Source organism: Salvia hispanica, chromosome 2 (genome assembly GCF_023119035.1).
Source record: "Salvia hispanica cultivar TCC Black 2014 chromosome 2, UniMelb_Shisp_WGS_1.0, whole genome shotgun sequence".
Lineage (NCBI taxonomy): Eukaryota > Viridiplantae > Streptophyta > Magnoliopsida > Lamiales > Lamiaceae > Salvia > Salvia hispanica.
Genome location: NC_062966.1, coordinates 21567513 through 21591756, shown reverse-complemented (window position 1 = coordinate 21591756; position 24244 = coordinate 21567513). Strand labels below are relative to the sequence as shown.

The window sequence follows — 24244 nt, the reverse complement described above, 5'->3', positions numbered from 1 at the left end:
GTTCTGTGGAAACTCTATGACATTAGTTTTGATTGAAGTTGAATTGTGCCGCCTGTTTTTGAAGGAAAAAATGCAGAAGAAGAAGGGAGAGTAAGCGGAGAAGATTAGGAACAAGGTCGGACTAGTGCACAAAATGAATCTATCATCTATCACCACCACCAACAAAATGTTTGAATATTAATCATTTAATTTTGTTGTTTAGACTTAGATTTGTCATATTTGAAGTAGTAAACTTTGTTTTTTCAAGAATGACAACTTTGAGTGTATATTATTTTTATATTTATATACTCCAGTGTTTGTTTATATGATTAATGAGTCTTCTTATTTATTGTCAAGTGCATCCACATGCATGCTCTTGCCAAGAGCACAGATGTGTGTCCGGATCCACCTATATTCATTTTAATTCCCTGTTCTTCTGCAAGAGCACAACATCCACATTCATGCTCTTCCGCAAAAGCATACTGATCAAGGGTGTCATCATTCTATTATTCAATTTAAATACTTCAATTACTAAAAACATTTCCCAAATATTGAAATGCATTCAAAATACCTGAATATTATTACATATTACTAAAAATTAAAATTAAAAATTATATAATTAAATTCATAAAATTAAAAAAAAGAAAGATGAAGGTGAGTTGTATGAAAAAATATGAGAAAAGTATGAATGAGAGATAATTTGATGTAAAAAATGGATGATGAATGTGAGTATTTAAAGATTATTTTGGGATATTTTTTTTTTAAATCAATTTTTTTAAAAAAACTGTAAAATAATGGTTATATTTTTGGGAATCCGAATTTTTTTATTTTTTTATTTTTTTCTGCATTATTCTCGATTTTTTATGAATTTTATTAAAAAAATATAAATGTAACTGAATAAAAACGAGCCACAATCGCGCATGGGGCGATTGGACATCACCACCCAATCAGGAGGCGCCACGTGAGCGTGCTCTTCGGCACATCGGTGCTATTAAGCAAGAGCACAACGGCGAGCACAGTCTTGCTCTTGCCGACGGCACGGACGGTGCTCTTGTTGTACCTCACATCAAACCATCTGTAGCACTCATAGCTGCAACTCTAACTCGATTATTTCCTAATAATTGTTGTACCTCACAAGTCACATTAATTGGTTGACCAACAGTATCTCGGCCTTTAACTACCAGAGTGTTATAAATATTAGGCATCTGGCCTGGCGGAAAAGCCGCATCTAGTACCGGACCAATGATTTGGATAATACGCCCCAGGTTCTTTTTTTCAAGCGTGGAAACCCCAGAACCAGAAGTAGTAGGATTCATTCTCATACTATAATAAATAAATAAAATATGTCGAAATTTTTTTGTGAAAATTATCGAATTCAAAATAAATGTCCGATAGTATGTCGATCGGTTAATTCAATAACAAATGGGAGTTAGCACTCAATTTTGGTGGTGTCCTCTAAGAGCACCGTTGCGCATACTCTAAAGAACTGAAAATGAAAACTTTAAAATTTGATAGAATTAGCTTATGCAAGAATAAAGACCCTTAAAAATATATCTAGAAAAAATATACTCCACTAGTATTGCAAAACATTACAATGAGGTGATCATTTTTGAGAAAATTAGGCGGGTCAACTCGAACATTAGCCGGTAGTGAAATTCACTACTCACTGCAAGAACCATAGGTGGGTAATCAGGGGAGGGGAGGCTGCAGCTGGGCACAAAGCCGAATTGGGGGCTGAGTTTGATCTTGCCGGGTATCGGGGGAATCTGGGAATGGACATATGGAAAAGAGGCAATTGGGGGAAAAGTCGGGGAACGGGGGTAGTCGGGTTCGAACCCTAAATTCATAGGTATATTCCAGTTGGGGAGGGCCAAGACATTTAGTACGTCTATTTCTGGTTAAACCCAGGAGGAGAAGAGAGAGACTGGGAGGATGGAGAAAACTAACGCGATTAGCTTGATCATTGCCATTCTCTCCGGGCTGGAGACACTTCGATTTCTTAAACACAGTGATTTGAAAATTTGATTTCTTTGATAATTTTAATTAATAATCTAGTTTGTAGCCTGATTTAAACGTTTTGTTTTAGGTTCCAAATTTGTAGCCTAATAAAATTCTAGTCTAATTAATTCACATCCAATTATCCCGCAGCTCGAGTATAGACTAACTAAAATACTACTCCCTCCTTATCTAAAAATTTGTCACCTTATTTTTCATTTTCGTTTGTCTCCAAAAATTTGTCACCTTTCACTTTTATCATTAGGGTCAAATCAACTAGAATTTTCTCAGTCTCTTTTTTAATCGAATTTTCAAGATTTTTCCATATTTTTTTTCGGAAGATCCACGGTTTTCTTTAAGTTCTAGTACATTTTAGTTCAAAGAAAATTAAAATTGGAACCGAACAAAGAAGATTTTTCACAATTTTGATATTGGCAATTCTAGTTCTGATTTAAATTTAGCTATTTGGACATAGACTTTTAAGAAATATTATGAGTTAGAAAAAATTAGTAAAACGTGAATTCCATTTTAAAACTCTTTGTTCCATAATAGTAGTACTTACTATTGTCCAAAACACACTTATATAACACTCCTACTAAATAATTCGAATATTAACTACAAAGAAATGATATGCTACATACTTTGTATGAGCTCTTTATGTGAGCACCACTCCCGTTTAACACATGTTTTACGTTGTTCGTTTCGATTCATATATATAGTTTGATTCTAATACATTAAAAAATGTTATTGAAGTTTTTAATTTCACAAAGTTCATAAAAATCAAAGCTCGATTTATTTGTTTAATTTATTTAAAATTATAGAGAAAACGAGCAAATCGAGCTTTGATTTTTATGAATTTTGTGAAATTAAAAACTTCAATAACATTTTTTAATGTATTAGAATCAAACTAATTATACAAATTAAAACGAACAATAATAAACATACATCAAACGAGAGTGATGCTCACATAAGGTATGTAGCATATTATTCCTCGTTAAGTAGAAACCATTTAAACAAACATACACACCCACGATGCTAGAAATTCTTAAAGCCACGTTAAAGCATAAAATAAACATGCATGTTTCTAAAAAATAAAAACTCAAAAAACCACCTAATGATTCCTGCATAACCATGATCTAGCAAAACTAATTGTACCAAATGGAAAAAAGAAGCATTAGAGCAAATCCCTTAAGGTGCACCGCTTTAGGTGGGCGGATGATGCAAATCCCTTATGGCGTACCTGATCAATCGTCCGTGGACTAAGAGTCGGCTGATAGAATCAGACGATGCAACTTGTTTTTGTTTTTGTTTTCTTTTTTCTTTTTATTTTCTTATCTATAATTATACATCTTTTCCATTCATTTTTCAATCAATCTTTCTTTCCCCAACTCCATTCTCTCTCACTTTATCAGAATGAATCGCGACGAGACGTCACTACCTCGGAGGGTGTTACTCTGGCCTTGACTTGTGCCATATTCAATTGCGTGAATAGGGTCGCGGCTGATTGCTTGGCCGAAATGGAATGTGAGCGTGAGCGTGAACATGCTGAGTAGGTCCGAAGGCCAAGGCCAATCCGTCGTCAGACCTTTGTCCACCGTGACCATGACCTGGCTCACCAACGTTTGTTCGCAGACTATTTTACTAATAAACCACGGTGGGGCCCGACGGTTTTTCACCGCCGATTTAGAATGCAGAAGGATCTTTTTTTGCTCATTGTTCACATGTTCGAGGCACATGATACATACTTCCAGTATCGGGCTGATGGCATCAGTAGACCTAGACTGCTACCGTCGCAGAAATGCACGGTTGCGCTCCATCAATTGTCCTACGACACCACGATGGACATGTTCGATGAGTATCTTCACGACAGGGAGACAACTGACCGCGACTGAAGAAATTTTGCAAGGGAGTCGTGGAGGCTTTCCGGAACACATATTTGCGAAGGCCCATAGTTAGGGATGCCAATTTAGCCCGAAACCCGTGGGTCGACCCGAATAACCCTGTAAAATCATAGGGCTAGGGCCGGAAGATCGCAACCCAAATGCAGAATCGGGCTACACGGGCTGACCCGTTCGGGTCGGTGGTTTATGCGGGCTGGCCCGGGTGGGTTGCGGGTGTCACACCTCAACCCTTATGACATATGCACTTACTATAAATAAATTTTAAATATTAAATAAATTAACCCACGCTTCAAGTACATAAAACGCACATATTATATCATTTCAAAAATCAACATTTATCAAATACATATTTCAAAACATTCTAAAACCGTAGTGGGACCCTCTCACCACTCTATATACTACACATTTATTTACATGCAAAAATGATGAGGAAGAGAAGTTGCCAAAATGCGTCAGCCGCCGACCCTTATAACATGTGGAGTTCCTATGACCCATATCAATCAAAAACTTCACTGATATCTTATTCCTGAAAAATATTAGTGGTTTATATGAGCCACAACTCAGTGTATATAAACCTTACCTTTAATTCCACATGTCAGATATCAAACATATGCTTTAACCAATATATAAAACAATAATCAACAAATATTAAAATTAAATCCATATACATATGCACGTGCCACTCTGTTCAGTTTATTATTCTGTGACAAATCAAGCCTGACATCTGCCCGGGATTCCATTGTATCTGACCCGAAGGTCTCATTGCCATTGTACATATATATATGACCCGAAGGTCCATTGCCATTGTATATATGACCCGTAGGTCTCATTGTCATTGTATACATATATATGACCCGAAGGTCCATTGCCATTGATATCAGACCCAGGGCATGACTGTCACAAATCCTCTTTAATCCAATGATTCAAATAATTCCAAAACCATGTGCAAACATATCAATTGCATCAATTATATATTTCTATCATATAACTCATTTATAATATATAAACCATATTCATTGCATATTACACCATCTATATCAAATAACACATAATTATATCATAGTCACATCATATAATCAATTATTCACTTTATTTAACACTTAGCAAAGAATCACATAAAACATGTAAAATTAAAAGTGTGATTTATACACACCTGATTACGATAGATAATCTTGCTTTAACACCAATTCCGCCTCCTACACTATGACCCTCAAGTCTATTTTTCTTTTCTTTATCTTCTTCCGTATTTTTCTACTCACTTTCAAACCTAAGCTTCCTCGTGAATATATAGATGCATATGGCGGTGTAATAGACCGACTCTTATTTAGGCACTAACTAATACTATAAAACAATTAATATTTATGCTAATGAGATTAGATCTGCTGCGCGCTATATGTAAGCGACCGATGAGCGACATCCGACGTGGATTACACATCAATTTTCTTTTCTTTTTTTAATAGTTTTTCTTATATTATATTTTCCCCACTTTGTTTTCTCCTTCATTCTGAATCGGTTTAAATCAGTTTAATCTGATTTCACCGAACGCTGTACAAATTCAAGCCACTGAACCTTTTTTTTATTTTTATATGGTTGCATCTCCTTGAAAAATCCATTGTCATCTTCGCTCTTCCCTATCCATTTCCTCACGTTTTTCCTCTATTATCTACAAATTGTAATTTTGTTGGGCACTTTATAAAATCAAATTCCCCTAATCTGAGCCATTTCAATGAGTTTAGACTTTAGATTGAACTAGAACTGTTATATCATGGTTGTGATTGCAAATCGAATATATAGAATGAAAGGATTTCAAAACTAGTTCACTATTAAATTTTCTTGGCGTTCTTCTAAATCCCTCTTATAAATAGCATATAATGAATATATGCAACATCGATTTCAGTTTCACAAAATTTCAAGAAGCACTGTAGAAACTCATCTGGTGAGAAAAATAATTGCAGAATCAATTGACGATGTGCAAAAGTACTCATTCAACAAGATTTATAAGAAGAAATGCCATTCATTAAATTGTGGAGAGTTTTGATCCTAAGTTTAGACTTTAGATTGAACTAGAACTGTTATATCATGGTTGTGATTGCAAATCGAATATATAGAATGAAAGGATTTCAAAACTAGTTCACTATTAAATTTTCTTGGCGTTCTTCTAAATCCCTCTTATAAATAGCATATAATGAAATATATGCAACATCGATTTCAGTTTCACAAAATTTCAAGAAGCACTGTAGAAACTCATCTGGTGAGAAAAATAATTGCAGAATCAATTGACGATGTGCAAAAGTACTCATTCGACAAGATTTATAAGAAGAAATGCCATTCATTAAATTGTGGAGAGTTTTGATCCTATGGTGAATAAATTGATTGACTAAGTCGAATAAATTTGGTGATAAGAAAATTGAGAGACGGAAGGTCTAGTGCAAATATTCCATCAATGGCGTCGATAGGAACGAGAATTAGAGGATGGAAGCAATAACATTATAATGTGAATAAAATATAAGACGGGAGGAAAGAGAAAATATTGAGTGATATAAACTCAAAAAATTAATGGTGACACTGCCATATCAGCATAGTCGCCTACAAGGCGCTCAAGTAGTGTCGCTTAGCAGATCAACTCTCTTATGCTAATTAGTGTTGTACTCAGAATAACTTATAAATATTACGGCAGGAATGATGATACTAATACTAATAATATATAGTCATGTGTATCCATTTGGCCTAAGTTGCATTTTCAATAATTCTTGAAATTAGAAATCATGATGAGAGTTGCTAAATTCTTACACGTATCCATGCATAAAACTTTTATGTATATCTCATAGTTAGTAAAACTAATTATACAAATGTTTATAAATTAACATGTTGTAAGTAGTGCTCCTATCTATATTCATAATTAAACAAACTCTTGCTTATTTATGTACATATACTAAGAACACGTGTATATATACATATTCAAAAATAATAGTTTTAAGAACATCCATTCACATTATTACACATGTATACACTTAAATTAAGTATTTAATACTTAAAGTAATATATGTAGATATAATATTTATTATGCAAATAATACTAAAAAAATGTAATGATAAATAAAACTATTTTAATATGTAAAATGATGTATGTTTTGGATCATGGATGTTACGGCCGGTTAGCCCATGGATTGAGCATTTAAAATAAAAAATATAATTAAAATTTTGGATATGTATACTTATATGAAATATATATGGTAATATCAATATTAAACATAGCATTGATATGAAATATAGATGTTATTAACATGTACTCATATTAAACGCCACATTATGTCTTCCTCTAGGAGATAATGGTCCGGTTAAAGCTTCAAAAGCTATTGATGTAGAAGAATGTCATTCAACTCCGTAGAGTTTATTTTTTGACGTACTACTATATATACTACTATCCTTTTTAACTACTAAGAATTAATTTTTTTAATACAATTTCAACTCCTTTGAAATACAAGATTTCCATTTAATTGTAGTCAGATTCAGGTGTGCTACTAATTAAGATATATGTTTATGCATTTTGTTTTCGATTTTCAATTGCTATTATTTTCTTTCTCTTGATCACTTTGATAATACCTTACTATTTGCGACAATATGTTTTTATATAAGTTAGAATATTAGATTGGATAAAAAGTAGTGACACATAAGATCATTTTTTACCCAAATAGCCTGTGGTTAGCTCGAAACCTGAAGATTTAGGGCTAGGAATGAAAATTCACAACCCGAATAATCCACACCCAAATAGCTCGACAACTAGGGGTGGCAAATCGTGCGTGTTGGGTCGTTATCGTGTCGACACGATAACGACACGACTCGATAACAACAAACACGAACATGACCCGTTAAGAAAACTCCAAACACGAACACGAACACAACCCGCTACCCTCAGACACGAACCCGACACGTACACGACACGAACCACTTCGGGTCAACACGACACGATAACAACACATATATGACATAACACAATAAATGACACTATAATAATAATATTATAATATATTAATATTATTTCTAATATTAAATTTCAAATTTTAAATTTTAAATTTTAAATTTTAAAATAAATAAAATAATAATACTATTATAATATATTAATATTATTTCTTAACGTGTAACACGAACACGACACAAAGTTTACACGATAAGGACACGAACCCAATAAGCTTTGACACATATCCATTAATTTCGTGCGGGTTCGTGTCGTGCCAAAAATTGCCAGCTCTATCGACAACCCAAGTGGGTTAGCCCAATTAACATCCCTACCCACGACTACTGATTGCTAGTCCATGATGAACTTACATGAGAGGGTGCACAGATTTCCTAGAATACTAGGAAGCATAGACTGTATGCATTGGGAGTGGAATAATGACCCGAACACATGTAAGGTCCAATTTACTAGTGGATACAAGGGCAGCCACCCGATGATGATCCTCAAAGCCATCACTGACCATCAGCTCTGGATCTAACATGCTTACTTCGGTGTGGCCGGATCAAACAACGACATCAACGCCCTGAACACATCGCATCTCTTCACCTAGCAATGCAATGGCAACGACTTGACCATCGAGTTCATTGCAAATGGACGCCAACATCATATGGGGTACTACTTGGCTGATGGCATATGCCCGAGGTAGCCTATTTTTGTGAAGACGATCACCTGCCCAACCGAAGAAACTTTTATTTGCTCAACGGCAGGAGACTGCACGAAAGGATATGGAGCAGACATTTGGTGTGCTCTAAGCGCGTTGGGCAATAGTGCAAGATCCGTGTAACACCCGTCTTTTAGTACCTTTCGCGATTAGTTTTGTTTTGAGAATGAGTGAGTGATAGACCTTGATTAAAATACCGTCTTCGTTTTGTTTGGTTACGATTGGAAATAGTGAATGCTCGAATTGTTGTTGGTTAATCGTGTGGTGAAAATAGTCGACGAGATTGACGTGAGATTCGTTGATTAGAAAAATGGGCAGTCGTTGACAAGTCCTCGGAATAACACCAAAGTACTAAAATAAAGACACAACAATTTAACCTATGTTCTGACTTAAATATATGGGCCTATTACTTTATCAATCTTGTTCTAGCCCCTTTTTTTGTTGGGAAGCCCAATAAAATAAATTCTTTTCTGCAGTCAAATTTTTGGTCAAATAATTCTCCCAACTTCTCCCACACGGTTTTGCCATATCTCCATCTTCCCTCAAAATCTCCAACTGATTTTCCTCTCCTTATTTTTAACTCACGCAGCCATCTCTTCCTCACCCATTCTTCCATCCAAAATCTGAGAAAAGAAATCGCAAATACCGTGAGTTCAACATCCAATCTGCTGTTATTTTCTTATCTTCTTCCACAAAGGTAAATTCTCCTTATTCCATTGAATATGAAAAATCTCCATACTTTGGTTCCATAATCAAAATTCTCAATATCACAGTTTGAGAGGAGAAACCGAGACTTATCATGAAATCAATTCTCCTGACTAGACAATTTTTTCTTCCGAAGGTATTTATACAAATTCCTGAAATTCTCTGCATTTCACATCATAGTTATATATATTCATAGTAGTTCACGGCTAGAAAAGATTTAGTCTTGAATTTCTTGAAACTTGTTGAAGGATATTTTTTTTTTCCGCCTAAAGCTCCGATCTTTGATGCTTTAGAAGTTGCCATTTTATATCTCTTTTCAACCTAAATTCTGTGAGATACCTCTGCCCATTAATAAGTGAAATCAAACAAATAGAATTTCTAAATTTTGGGGAAAACAAAGAGGGACTTACCAGTTGTGGGTAGCGGCGCCGCCGAGGACGGATGCTGAGCCGGTTGGAGCTTAGCGGCGACGAAGGGGCAGTGACAGTAGCTATGGATGTTTTCCTTAATTTTTTAAGATAGTAGATAGGAAGGGAGATGAGCTTGCTGTTTCTGATTTGGGAATTTGAGATGAAAATTGAGAGGAGTTAGAGATGAGAGAGAGACGAGTTGTGCCGTTGAGGTTGTCTGTTCTTTTTGAGATTTATGAGAGAGATACGATGGTGGTGACAAGGAGTATACTTTTTACCCTTTTATTTACTTGTCATTTTCTTTAGTTTCATTTATGTAATGGGCCACTTTAATTTCATGAATTGGGCCTCTAACTAAATTCTTTGTATAATAGGCTTACTGGGGCATTTGTCTAGAAGTGGACCAGTTTAATTGTTTAGGTGGTTTGGTAGTATGGTGTATGGAGTTGTGTAGGAAGTTGTACGTGAGTTTGATTGGGAGTATAGTATCTATGTACTTTATTCTTTTGGCATATGATTTGTTTACCTTGTCATGTATGTTCAGATATGGTGATGGTGATGTGGATGGAAGATGGTTGCAACCGAACTTTATGTGAAAATGCTTTTTAGTGACTTGGGTTCTTTTCATTTAAAACCCCCAAGATCACTCGGTATGGCTTGACAAACTGATTTGGCATGTGTCCACTGAGTATGAGGTATATTGTGAATTTGTTGATAGAATGGAAGTATGATGCTATGAACTTTGTATGCAAACATAGAATGCCCGAAATGTCTGTTAGATCGAACGATATCGAACTTAGTTGTAACAACGGCAATATCACTTTTCTAAGTGATAGGACAAATGGAAATATGTGGTGCGAATTCGAACTTATTTGGATAATTACAAATTCACTATTGTCTTTCGGAACGATAAGAATAATGAGAATGCGAAGAGACATTACGTACGATAATGAGTTCAAGAGGAAAAGGTGTGCAAATTGAAGAGAAGTTCCGAACGAGAAAATATTCGAGACAAGAGGAGATGTTAAATGATGTAATCCTACAACGGGGGGAAAATTGTACATGCGATCTAATAAGTTAAACCCAATCTTATGTCAAAAGTGGCGATGCGACGAAAACAGATGTTATTGCATGTTGAGAGCGGGAGTATAATTACAATGTTTTTAAGAGAATGATTGTTATGACGTGCAAAGAATATTATGAAGATATGGATTCTGATCATCGTTATTGGTGGTAACAACACGAAGAATCTCAACTTGGAATCCACAGTTTCTTAGAACGATGTTACCATGTTTCGGCTTGTGAGAGATGAATGAGGGGGTGCGACCTTAATAGCTAGAACGAACGATTTTAATCAACAGTACTTACTTGGATTTTAAGAAGTTCTTCTTCGGGACCTTTCGAATAACCGTGAGCCCTTGTCCATTTAACACTTTCTTTGACTCATAATTGCAAGTAATGCCCATTATTTTTTTTCCTCCATTGAGTCATAACTCACTTTCAGTTCTTGGAAATTGGCATTTGCCTTTATAACTTTGGACACCTGGATTGATTGTAGTCTTCTTTGACTCATCATTCATAAGGACAATATTTTGACTTTGTGAGCCTCCGCCATTGAACTCTCTATTCCTAAAGTGCTTGTAATTATGTCTTTCACTATGGCCACGTCTCTCATACATGTTGTAATTATGTCTTTCACTATGGCCACGTCTCTCATACATGTTTTCTATGGGATATTATTCTTCGAACTTTTATTCAGCTTTTCATTTTGTAACCATGTATGTGACAAGTTCTTTCTTATAGAAGTGAAATTCTTTTTGGTCCAGTCCCAATACATGTATCGTCTCCATATTAGAACTTTTCTTTCTGCAAAACGAGGTTACGACCTACATTTTGTACTTTCCCTTAACAGATTTAACCAGTTATTTTTTCAAAAGTCCTCTTGACTATGGCTGCCTTTCACAAACTTATGAACCCATTGGTGTGATATCATTATTCCATATTATGAATTTTGTTGAGCCATGATTAGTGTTGCTTCGTGGCAACTCCCTACGTTTGTAAATCCTCATGCAACTGATTGTTTCTAGCCATGATATGTTGGGATCATTATCCATTGATGTATAGATCATTCAGATTTGGTCGGACAACTGAATTATCTTGTTTAGTAGCCTATTTCAGGAATTGAGATTTATTTCAATTCCATCCAATTTTCGTGACCTATCTTATGATCTTTCAAGCTCCGTTGGGATGACCCAAACCAATTGTTGCAAGTTAGTGCTGAGATTCAAAACAAAAGTCGAGCTGAAATTGTAATTATTGTTTCGTTGAGTGATTCTGGAACTCTTCTAATTTAAGGACATTTTTAGCTGTGTTGTTATAATTTGAAATCGGTCCATATCCAAGTTAAGACTGTTTGATTAAATTTTGAGTTCTTGATACGTATTCTGAGTTCTTGATGCAACACTGTAAGGAAAGGCAAAAGCTTGATCTTTTGAGATACATGTGGGAAATAAATTTTTATAGACAGACACGCGCTGAAATGATACATCAACTAGAAGTATAGACATGACAAATAGTACGAGATGAGGAATATTTCGAATTTACGAACCGCTTGTAGCGATCTAGAAATTGAATGTCATGTTATGTACATAGATAATGATATTGGAGAACCTAATGTTAAGGAAAATTTTAGGCACATAGGCCTAATTATCTTGTACGGTGTAGTGATCTATATGAAACTAGTTGATCGATAGATATGAGGATGATGAATAAAACTAAGTGAATCACGAGGAATGGAGTATTTAAATATCACTACTACAATACGACAATCATGGCAAAAATACGAGTATGCTAACAAGGTAAATACCATCAACTAAGAGAGAAACGTCCTAGACGAGATATGTAAAGTAGGAAAAGCAATCGAAAGAAAGAACGCGTGGTAGCCCCAATACCTCCTCAACCCAAGTAAAGAGTTAGTAACATTATTATACGATTTTTCGCATACGAAGAAAATGGAAGGAATGTTGGAAGAAATATTTAATGATATGTTGGAAACTCATGTTGGAGTACCTTTCGTGACAAATCGACAGCCGTAGTTTACAATTGACTTGGAGCCAAGATCAACCCTAAGTACTTAAGATAACATACAAAATGATGACTAAGGAGTTGGAAGAACTCACGATGCAACTGCAAGAACTGTAAGACCTGGGCTTCATCAAATTCAGTGTGCCAGCATGGGGTGCACCAATACTATTTCCGAAGAAGAATGACGGAACGCTGAGATGCGTACAAATTATCGAGAGCTGAACGAGATGACACTTTAGAACACGTTTCCACTATCGAGAATAGATGATTTATTTAATCAGCTTCGAGGAGCTGATATCCTTGTGAAAATGGATTTGACATCTGAATACCATCAACTAGAGTCTGACGAGAAGATGTACCCAAGACGGCTTTCCGAACTAGGTACGGCCACTATGAGTTTATAGTGATGCCTTTCGGATTAACAAATGCCCCGGCTGTATTTATGGACCTTATGAATCGTGTGTTTCATCCATACTTGGACAAGTTCGTCCTAGTCTTCATAGATGATGTACTTATCTACTCAAAGAACAAGGAGGAACATGAAGAGCATTTGAGGACTACCTTGGAGACGTTAAGGGCAGAGAATCTCTATGCTAAGTTCAGCAAATGCGAGTTTTGGCTTAAGGAAGTGAATTTCCTTGGATACATAGTGACCGCGGATGGAATTCGAATGAACCCTGCAAAGGTAGAAGCGGTACAACAATGGAAGTCACCGACTATACCAGATGAGATTCGGAGTTTCTTAGAACTAGCGGGATATTATCGGAGATTCATCGAGGGATTTTCAAAGATAGCAAGGCCAATGACTCAACAATTGAAGAAGTGAGTCAAAGTGAATTGGACACCGGAATGTGAGGCGAGTTTCCAGTTGTTGAAGAAGAAGTTGACCACCGTACCGATTCTCGCTGTGCCAGAGCCCGACACTAACTATGTGGTATATACTGATGCATCGAAGGTTGGACTGGGATGTGTACTTATGCAGAATGGGAAAGTGGTTGTGTACGCATCAAGGCAGTTGAGGCCACATGAGTTGAACTACCCGACGCATGACTTGGAGTTGGCCGCAGTTGTACATGCTTTGAAGATTTGGAGACACCATCTTTGTGGAGTTCGGTATGAGATATATATAGAGACCATAAAAGCCTCAAGTACTTTTTGAACAAAAGGATTTTGACATGCGCCAACGTAGATAGCTCGAGTTGGTGAAGGATTACGATTGTAACATAAACTACCACCTAGGAAAGGCGAACGTAGTGGCTGATGCCCTAAGTAGAAAGTCTCAACCTCAATTAGCCACTTTTCTCACAAATGAAGAGCACTTGATATAAGAGTTCAGTAGGATGCAATTGGAAGTCGTGAGAGCGCCCAAGACAGTACAAGGAAGGATCGCCACCTTGGTGATGGAACCTGACCTAAGAGCTAGAATTGTCGAGGCTCAAAGATGCGATACTCTACTAGAGAAAATCCGTTCGGGAGTGAGGGCAGGAGAACAAGAAAATTTTCACGAGGAGGCGGATAATGCCCTCACCTACAAGGGAAGGTTGTGTGTGCCTAAAGACGAAGAACTTAGGAATGAAATCATGAGGGAAGCGCATGAAACACCGTATACTGCGCATCCGGGGAGTACCAAGATGTATCAAGATTTGAAAAAACAGTTTTGGTAGAATGGCATGAAAATACATGTTGCGGCATTTGTGGAGAGGTGTCTAGCATGTCAACAAGTGAAAGCCCTACATCAACGACCCTAAGGGAGACTGCAACCACTAGAGATTCCGGAATGGAAAGGGGAGCATGTTGCAATAGACATCGTGACAGGATTACCGAGATCTCAACGAGGAAACACGGTTATTTGGGTGATTATTGATCGTCTCACCAAATCTGCCCACTTTGTACCGGTTCGTGATACTTATGGAGCTAATAAGTTGTCCAAGATGTATGTGCGAGAGATCATACGCTTACATGGAGTACCGGTGACAATTACATGTGATCGTGATTCGAAGTTTACATCTAGATTTTGGATGAGCCTACAGCGAGAGTTAGGCACCAAGTTGAATTTCAGTACTGCGTTCCACCCGCAGACTGATGGACAAACAGAGAGGACGATACAATCTTTGGAGGACATGTTGAGAGCTGTAGTGCTAGATCGAGGAGTAGGATGGGAGGAAGTATTGCCACTAATAGAGTTCGCTTACAACAATAGTTACCAGGCGACTATTAACATGGCCCCGTATGAGGCATTGTATGGGAAGAAATGTAGATCTCCACTTTATTGGGATGAAGTGGGTGAGAGAAGAGTCCTTGGACCTGATTCCGTGGAAGAAATGATAGAGATTGTCCGACAAATCCGTGAGAGGATCAAGGAAGCTCAGGATCGACAGAAATCGTATGCTGATGTTCGAAGAACCGATCTACAGTTCGAAACAGGTGATAAAGTCTTTCTAAAAGTAGCTTCGTCTAAAGGGATAACTCGGTTCGGTGTGAAGGGCAAGTTGAGACCACGATTTATTGGACCGTATGAGATTCTTGATAGAGTAGGTCCCGTAGCGTATAGATTGGCGTTACCACCATGCTTTGGGAATGTGCACGATGTCTTCCATGTGTCAGAATTTGAGGAAGTATGTGTTCAACCCTAGCCACATAATTCATCAATAGGAGATGATGATCTTGAATCTGAATTTGAGTTATGAAGAGAAGCCTGAAGCTATTCTAGATCGGAAGGTTCAAGAGTTAAGAAACAAGTCTATTGCTTCAGTGAAGGTTCGGTGGAGAAATCATGGTGTTGAGGAAGCTACGTGGGATCTAGAAGACAAGATGAAGGAGAAGTACCCGGAACTGTTCGAATAATCTAAGCAAATTTCGGGACGAAATTTTTGTGAAGGTGGGTAGATTGTAACACCCGTCTTTTAGTACCTTTCGCGATTAGTTTTGTTTTGAGAATGAGTGAGTGATAGACCTTGATTAAAATACCGTCTTCGTTTTGTTTGGTTACGATTGGAAATAGTGAATGCTCGAATTGTTGTTGGTTAATCGTGTGGTGAAAATAGTCGACGAGATTGACGTGAGATTCGTTGATTAGAAAAATGGGCAGTCGTTGACAAGTACTCGGAATAACACCAAAGTACTAAAATAAAGACACAACAATTTAACCTATGTTCTGACTTAAATATATGGGCCTATTACTTTATCAATCTTGTTCTAGCCCCTTTTTTTGTTGGGAAGCCCAATAAAATAAATTCTTTTCTGCAGTCAAATTTTTGGTCAAATAATTCTCCCAACTTCTCCCACACGGTTTTGCCATATCTCCATCTTCCCTCAAAATCTCCAACTGATTTTCCTCTCCTTATTTTTAACTCACGCAGCCATCTCTTCCTCACCCATTCTTCCATCCAAAATCTGAGAAAAGAAATCGCAAATACCGTGAGTTCAACATCCAATCTGCTGTTATTTTCTTATCTTCTTCCACAAAGGTAAATTCTCCTTATTCCATTGAATATGAAAAATCTCCATACTTTGGTTCCATAATCAAAATTCTCAATATCACAGTTTGAGAGGAGAAACCGAGACTTATCATGAAATCAATTCTCCTGACTAGACAATTTTTTCTTCCGAAGGTATTTATACAAATTCCTGAAATTCTCTGCATTTCACATCATAGTTATATATATTCATAGTAGTTCACGGCTAGAAAAGATTTAGTCTTGAATTTCTTGAAACTTGTTGAAGGATATTTTTTTTTTCCGCCTAAAGCTCCGATCTTTGATGCTTTAGAAGTTGCCATTTTATATCTCTTTTCAACCTAAATTCTGTGAGATACCTCTGCCCATTAATAAGTGAAATCAAACAAATAGAATTTCTAAATTTTGGGGAAAACAAAGAGGGACTTACCAGTTGTGGGTAGCGGCGCCGCCGAGGACGGATGCTGAGCCGGTTGGAGCTTAGCGGCGACGGAGGGGCAGTGACAGTAGCTATGGATGTTTTCCTTAATTTTTTAAGATAGTAGATAGGAAGGGAGATGAGCTTGCTGTTTCTGATTTGGGAATTTGAGATGAAAATTGAGAGGAGTTAGAGATGAGAGAGAGACGAGTTGTGCCGTTGAGGTTGTCTGTTCTTTTTGAGATTTATGAGAGAGATACGATGGTGGTGACAAGGAGTATACTTTTTACCCTTTTATTTACTTGTCATTTTCTTTAGTTTCATTTATGTAATGGGCCACTTTAATTTCATGAATTGGGCCTCTAACTAAATTCTTTGTATAATAGGCTTACTGGGGCATTTGTCTAGAAGTGGACCAGTTTAATTGTTTAGGTGGTTTGGTAGTATGGTGTATGGAGTTGTGTAGGAAGTTGTACGTGAGTTTGATTGGGAGTATAGTATCTATGTACTTTATTCTTTTGGCATATGATTTGTTTAGGCCAGTGAATTGTTTGCTAATTGCAATCGAATTTCGTTTCGGCCAATTTAACAGTACTTGCTTAGTTTGGGGGTTTAATTAATTATTTCGGGCCGTTTATTTGGCGATGAATTAAATCATGAAAATATGAGAACCTTATATTTATGGGATTTAGAATTTAGTCGCTTGGTCTATTTTTTTTAGTAATAACCGAGAGTTCAAGTATGTCGGCCACCATTGGGTTTTGTGTTTGATTGATGAGTCTGTTTTATTATTTATGTACGATGGATAAATTTTTCACACCCACATAGGATGCATGCATTGTCTTTAATTAAATTATTTAGCAAAGCCTGATTTTTTGCATATCATGTTTTTAAAAAAAAGGGTGAACTTTTGCACGTTGTTGAGGTTGGGACAGGAAGTTGGTGGAGGAGCTAAGCTTTTGAGGTGGGCTTTCGTTTTAAATAAGGACTATGTCCTAAATACTATTTTATGTGAAAGGAGGTGAAAATTTGTTTGTCTTGCCATGTTTTGTGTTTGAATGAACCTATCTGAAGTGGCTATGCCATGTATGTTTAATCGAATTCGGGTCCCAGTAGGGCCGCAAACCCTGCTCGGACTAGTGTACACCCAGTAGATCGTGCGCTATCTCTTTGGAGTTGGCCGGTCTAGTGACTTGATTCGTGGCCACGTTCCTTGTCATGTATGTTCAGATATGGTGATGGTGATGTGGATGGAAGATGGTTGCAACCGAACTTTATGTGAAAATGCTTTTTAGTGACTTGGGTTCTTTTCATTTAAAACCCCCAAGATCACTCGGTATGGCTTGACAAACTGATTTGGCATGTGTCCACTGAGTGCATCAAGTACTCAGCCCTGCATATTTGTTTTTCTTAATGTGCAGATTGAGCGACGACGGGTGTGGAGGATGTTGAGCAGAATTCATGGATTATTTATGTTTGGCTTAATATTGTTAGATATGTCGTGTCTTCATACTCGGCATTTTCCGTGTCTTGAACGCTTCCGCTAGGTGTCTTTTCTTCAAAATTGTTTTAGTATTGAGAACCTAACTCTTTTCAAAATTGTCTACTTTCTAGTCTTTATTTCTTAGAATTGGTACTTTGTTGAAATGATACTATGTTGTTTTCTAAGTTATTTCAATTATTTAAATATTTTGGTCAAAGATGTGTGTTTCCCCCTTTCTTCCCCGCTTCTTTAATCATCCCCTAGTCGCGATCAACCGTATTTTCTATCCTTAGAAAATACGGGCGTGACAATCCGGCTCGATTCTGGTACAATGATAGTCGACGATGAAGGTACAAGATACCAATTGGGGCAATGAGGAAGCTACACCTAGCTCCGGTGTGGCGACCCTGCCCCATGTTCGAGGATTACCGATGGGCTATAATGAGGTTCTAGCGGCACAGGTCTAAATGCACAACCAACAAGACCATGCTCGCCTCGTGTCTGACATTGGCGAAATTTGGTCATGTAATTGCTGTTTAAACTGTAGATATTTTACAAGTATTTCTTATTGTATTCTTTTGAGTTTTAAAATAAAATGAAGTCTTAAATTTATATATATTTTGCAATTTTATTTTATTTAAATACTAATAAAAGTAAATATAAATACAAAATTGTTGTTAAAAAGATAGGGGGCTATAAGGCGCCCCCATAGGTAAATGAATAAGACTATAAAATGTTGACGTGAAGGACTATAAATTTTGAGCAGGCTATAGAGCGCCAACTGTGAACGTTTTATATACCTTTTATCTTGGGAGTTGATTGATTTTTAGAAATGTATATTGCACTTTTTGTGAACGTTTTATATACCTTTTATCTTGGGAGTTGATTGATTTTTAGAAATGTATATTGCACTTTTTGAGAAAGTATAAATATGATATATCTTTTTCATTTACCTTCTTCACTTGGAGTTGCTCTAAGACGCCCCGGTAGGAAAATGAATAAGACTATAAAATACTGACACGAAGGACTATAAATTGATATTGAGTGGGCTATAGAGCGCCAACTGTGAACGCTCTTAAGGAGACTAAAAATGATAAATACTGAAAATGGAACTCTTAACTTGATCAAAGAGAGAACAAAAGCATCTTATTATTACAGCCAAATACCAAAAAAAAAAGACAACAACAAAAGTGAAGAAGATTACAAACAGACAAAAACAGTTGGGCGAAATCACATTTCTAACAACGTCGATGACGTACAACCCACCTAACATAGCTGCTGGCCTGCTGCTCTCTAAGGTTGTACCACGGGGAGATGGATCTGCTGCGGCTGCGGCTGCTGCGGGCCCAGCTGCAGGTTCACCCTGGAGCACGAGCGTACAACTTCCCCAGCCAATGGTATAACCGGGATGTTGTCGCAGTTGCATATCTCGATCATGAAACCGTCCGGATCATGGAAGAACAGCTGGTCCACGTACACCCCGCCTTCCTCAACTCTCTGCCGCACCAGATCAATCCCCATTTCCATCAGCTTCTTCTCCACCATCGCCATGTTCTCACACTGCCATCAAATTTAACTTATTATTATAATTATTATTTGAATTAAATTTTAGTTATGATTGTGATTGATAATGTTGAAAATGGACATTCCTCTGTTCACCTTTTTTGATGTGATGATTGTGATCAATCATTTAATCAATTAATAGTCCAAAAAACTTATTCAATTGGCTAAAAAATATGAAGAATTATGGAGTCAATTAAGCTACCTGGAAAGAGATATGATTATCCTTGGGATTAATCACAGTTTTCTTAGGCATTGTTTCAGGATCATCTGATCGCAGTAGATGTATCCCAATTCCGTGACCAAACAGCCTGCCAAAACAAAGATAAATTCAATTTCAGCAAATATTTTTGGGTGAATTGATTGATTAATTAATCAATTAATTAATTACCAAGCTCCATCAAAATCAAATGAGCCAGGCCTTCTCACAGGAACAAAGCCAAGAAGATTCTGGTAAAAATCAACGGATTCTTCGACTGATTTGCAGACGAGGGAGATGTGATTTAAGGAAGAGAGGCGCAATGGGTTTGCCTTGTTGTCCTTCATCTTCAACAATAAAATCTAAAAATTCGGATTTTTTTACGAACAAGAAAATAAATTACCCCAAAATCTCTATGAAATCAATTGAAGATTTTGGGATGGAGGTAAGAAAAAATGGAGAAAGGTCGCCTACTGCGTGTTGTGTGTGCGTGGAGAGAGAGATATAGATCGATGAGAGAGAATGGGAAGCGATGGATCGGCAGAAAAGGTGGAATGCAACGATATTTATAGAGGAGTTTTAGTTCATGAGCTGCTTCATTTGTACAGGTGTCGGATGTATTTTATGTTTGACACGTAGATTCCACGTCGATGACTGAGATTGTGAACTAAATGATAATTGGATTACTATTTGTTGTTATCAACTCTTATTAAAATCAATATGTAACATGTAAATGGTGTGCAATGTTGGGCTAGAAAATTGTACCATCATACCAAACTTTTTTTTTTTTTGTTATTATCTTGTATTTAAATCAATATGTGACATGTAAATAGTGTGCAATGTTGGGCTAGAAAATTGTACCATCATACCATTTTTTTTTTTTTTGCTATTATCTTGTATTTAAATCAAATTATTGTAAAATTATTTTTCTTGGGTTCAATTTGGATGTTGTATTTAGTAACGAGCCCAAGGTTTAAGTCTGATATGTATTTGAATACCTGTTTGAATGCAATATTGGATATTAATGAGCTAATGAGGTATGTATTTGTTAATAAACGATGGTTAATTATTTGCAGTCTTATTATTATCAGAAAGATATCAAGATCATATAGCTATAGCTTATATATCTTATATAGATGCTTGCTTGAATGTTGTGTTAGATTTTACGGGTGTTAAATGTGGTCTCATTCACCAAAATGTATTTGTGAGATAAACTATACTCTAACTGAGTTTTATTTCAAAATTAATTTGTATAAGACCAAATATTCACTAACTTATTAATTTTTTTAAAATTTACATTTGCCATTAACCATGAATATGTCATCAGCATTTCAATCTATTGTAGCAGGAGTATAAAAATATAGTTTTACAGCTAATATCTATCAATTCGTAGGGCCCACCGACACGTCGATTTCTCCTTATAGTTTAGCTCCTAAAATTTGTCTGGTCTTAAATATTTCAAGAAAGATGAAAATGGTTTCACGTGAAATAGCATTTCATTTTCAAACAATACATAGAAATAGAAACACATTTTGGTTTTGGAAAGCTCTAGAACCAGCAAAGTTAATAATTATGCCTTACCTTACTACTCCATTCGTCCATTATTTTAAAAAATTATTTGATTTTATGAAAAAAAATAAAAGGGAAAGTGAAATAATTTGATTTTATGAAAAAAATTAAAAGGAAAAGTGGGTGGAATGTGAGCCCATACTCCCTCCGTCTCAAAAAAATAAAGAAATTTAGAACGACACGAGAATTAATACATATTTGGTAAAATAAGAGAGATTGAGGAGAAAAATAGTTAAAATAATATTGGTGGATAATGAGACCTATATTATTATTAGTGTTTAATGGTCGCTCTTAGTGGTATAAGTTTAAATAAATTTATCTATATAGGTAATGAGTTTGAGAGAATTTTCCATAAATGAGAGTGAGATGTTTTTATGAGATGGATGAAAAAGTATCTTATTTTTATGAGTCAGAAGGAGTATTAGTTTTATAATGAATTGTGTGTAAATAATTAGTGTGATGTGGAGTTTGCCTACTAAAAGTTGAATAAAGTAAACAACCCAAAATGACATAACACTTTAAATGGTGGATAAATGGATCGAGTACATAATAATTACTTTTTCAAACATAAAGAAAATGCTTAAATTATCAAAATTAGTGAGTAAAAATTCAAGACAACCGATAAGAGTCTATCATGGAAAAAAAAAACAATAGCAAAGGCACAAAAACTCCGAAAGTCGAGAACGTCGAAACTACTTGACTACATATAATTTGCTTCATGTTACTTTACTATTGCCCATTTTATTTCATCATTTCATGTAAAGGAATATATACTACTTGCATGTGAGACATTACATTATTGCTGTGAATAATTGAACGTGACACATATTGAATTAAATATATGATCTCAAATGCATAAAGAAACAATGGTAAGGTTTGATATGATACAGGATTCATTTACTTAAAGATCAAATATAGATGCATAAATTAATTTTTTTTTTCTCACTTGACTACTTGCGATTTCGTGCATCTGTGTCTTCAAGTAAAGATTCTGAGCTGAATTACAAACTTCCGTTTAATTTCAAGTTATTTACAAATGTTTGTTTGACTTTAGAATGCTTATCTTGTTAGTTGAATACATGAATAAGATAAATCGTCTAAACACGAAACTAAGTTTGTACTTATCGGGTCACATTTTTGCCTTGATATTTCTTCATGTTTGAAATATAATCCAATTGCACATTAAGTAACCGATGCATACAATTTTGTAGTAAATAAATTGTTTAAATTATACATTAAGCAAATTGTTTAAAAGGAGAAAGATACGATCCTCTTGATTTTCGATTGAGTACAAAATGTTGAAGTGATGAGAGTGGCGAGCAAGGGCCAAAAATTGGCGTACTACGAGTAGTTTAGAAAAAAATTTAAATAAATATACAAAATGGTCAAGCCATAACGAGCAAGGGCCGAAAATTTGGTCAGAACCATCGAAGATAAACAAAACTACCATATAGAGAAAATAAATTCATTGATATGTTATTTTCCAACCTCATTCACTATGATTATGATAATCACAAATAGCAAAAAAAAAAAAAAAAAAAAAAAAAAAAAAAATATCGTCAAGGTAAAAGACATCTAGAAACTACATTAGTGGATAGTTTTTGAGAATTTTAAATGCATTATTAACTCTAGCATGAAGATCAATGCTGTAATTTATATTCCTCCCGTATCTTAAAAATAGAAACTTTCCTTTTAGAAAATTTCTTTTTCTATAATGAGGTGAGACCAATTTTTCACTAACACATTTTTCTTTCTATATCTCTCTTATTTTAATTAATTTCAAAATTCAAATATTTTTATTTTTAGAAAAAAGTAATTTTTTAAGTATATAATTTTGTCTTTGAGGAAGTTTGTTGGTATTATTTGGATTTACTCGAAAATGTAGAACATATGTTGTGAACATATAAAAAAGTGTACAGTTGGCAAACCAATTATTTTGCAAGTACGAGTGTACGACTGTACGTGTTAATTTAACCATCACTGATTCACTGAGATAAATTTGGTTATAACTTAAAGTTTACACTAATACATCCTTATTTACATCATACATTTGATCTTATTACTTTACAGTAGTAAGATTTTTTTTATCATACAAAATACTCTTTTTAACAAAATACCAACTGCGTTTTGATGCACGCTAATTAAGTGGGATTATTAAGTGATCGATACATCATAATTAGAGGCATATATTTTATATATGTACATGAAAAAACAAAGTAGCTGTCGGCGGCTGGAAAACGACTTGCAGTGAAGTAAAAACACAAACAAAAAAAGACAAATGATTTGGTAGCCACTTGTTTAGCACTTAAACTGATCAAAATCGCAATTAATTAACCTTAATTAGGTGTCTATCATTGTACTTTACTTAATTTGGTCAGGCTGGCTCCACATTACACTGATGCAAGCAAAGAAAAAGAAAATTATACTACTAAGATTATAGCATTTGTTTATTTAGATTAAAAAAAAAATAGAGTATCTACGGCCTTCTTGCGTGTTCTCGATGGATAAGCTCAAGAAATTAGCTGGGTTAATACTCAATTCAGCCTAGATTTGAAATATAATAAATTCATTAAGTATACTAAAATTAAAATAAAATTCGGGTAAGAATATGTAATTCAATAATATATAGCTATGAATTTAGGAGTTGTCACGCACTCTAAAGATTTTTTTACGTGTTGCCTCGTCAAAATGCATTTAACCTAGTGAAATATGTCATCATCACCGGTAACAACAAATTGCAACCATTGAATAATAGTAATACTAGTATATTTCTGCTTTACTTATGAATCATGCAACTTTTCTTTATGATCG

General features: G+C 35.5%; 1 protein-coding gene and 3 long non-coding RNA genes across 5 annotated transcripts; 1 reads left to right on the top strand and 3 right to left on the bottom strand.

Moving 5' to 3' along the window:
- Positions 1-8810: 8810 nt before the first annotated feature.
- Positions 8811-10105, bottom strand: LOC125208222. Its single transcript, XR_007174073.1, has 2 exons — positions 9666-10105; positions 8811-9173 (listed from the first exon to the last, which is right to left on the bottom strand). It is a non-coding gene; the product is annotated as an uncharacterized LOC125208222 (long non-coding RNA).
- Positions 10106-15779: 5674 nt separating this feature from the next.
- Positions 15780-16726, bottom strand: LOC125204958. Its single transcript, XR_007173681.1, has 2 exons — positions 16635-16726; positions 15780-16142 (listed from the first exon to the last, which is right to left on the bottom strand). It is a non-coding gene; the product is annotated as an uncharacterized LOC125204958 (long non-coding RNA).
- Positions 16100-18294, top strand: LOC125204957. 2 transcript variants are annotated; one of them, XR_007173680.1, is made up of 4 exons: positions 16100-16216; positions 16293-16360; positions 17524-17586; positions 18044-18294. It is a non-coding gene; the product is annotated as an uncharacterized LOC125204957 (long non-coding RNA). The 2 variants fall into 2 exon arrangements; XR_007173679.1 differs by having other exon boundaries at positions 16293-17586.
- Positions 18295-19203: 909 nt separating this feature from the next.
- LOC125204527 (glyoxylase I 4-like) lies at positions 19204-20410 on the bottom strand. The gene is made up of 3 exons (XM_048103212.1): positions 20057-20410; positions 19871-19976; positions 19204-19665 (listed from the first exon to the last, which is right to left on the bottom strand). The coding sequence occupies exons 1-3, from the start codon at positions 20209-20211 to the stop codon at positions 19399-19401; spliced, it is 528 nt and encodes a 175-aa protein (XP_047959169.1). The 5' UTR covers positions 20212-20410; the 3' UTR covers positions 19204-19398.
- Between the last annotated feature and the right edge of the window lie 3834 nt (positions 20411-24244).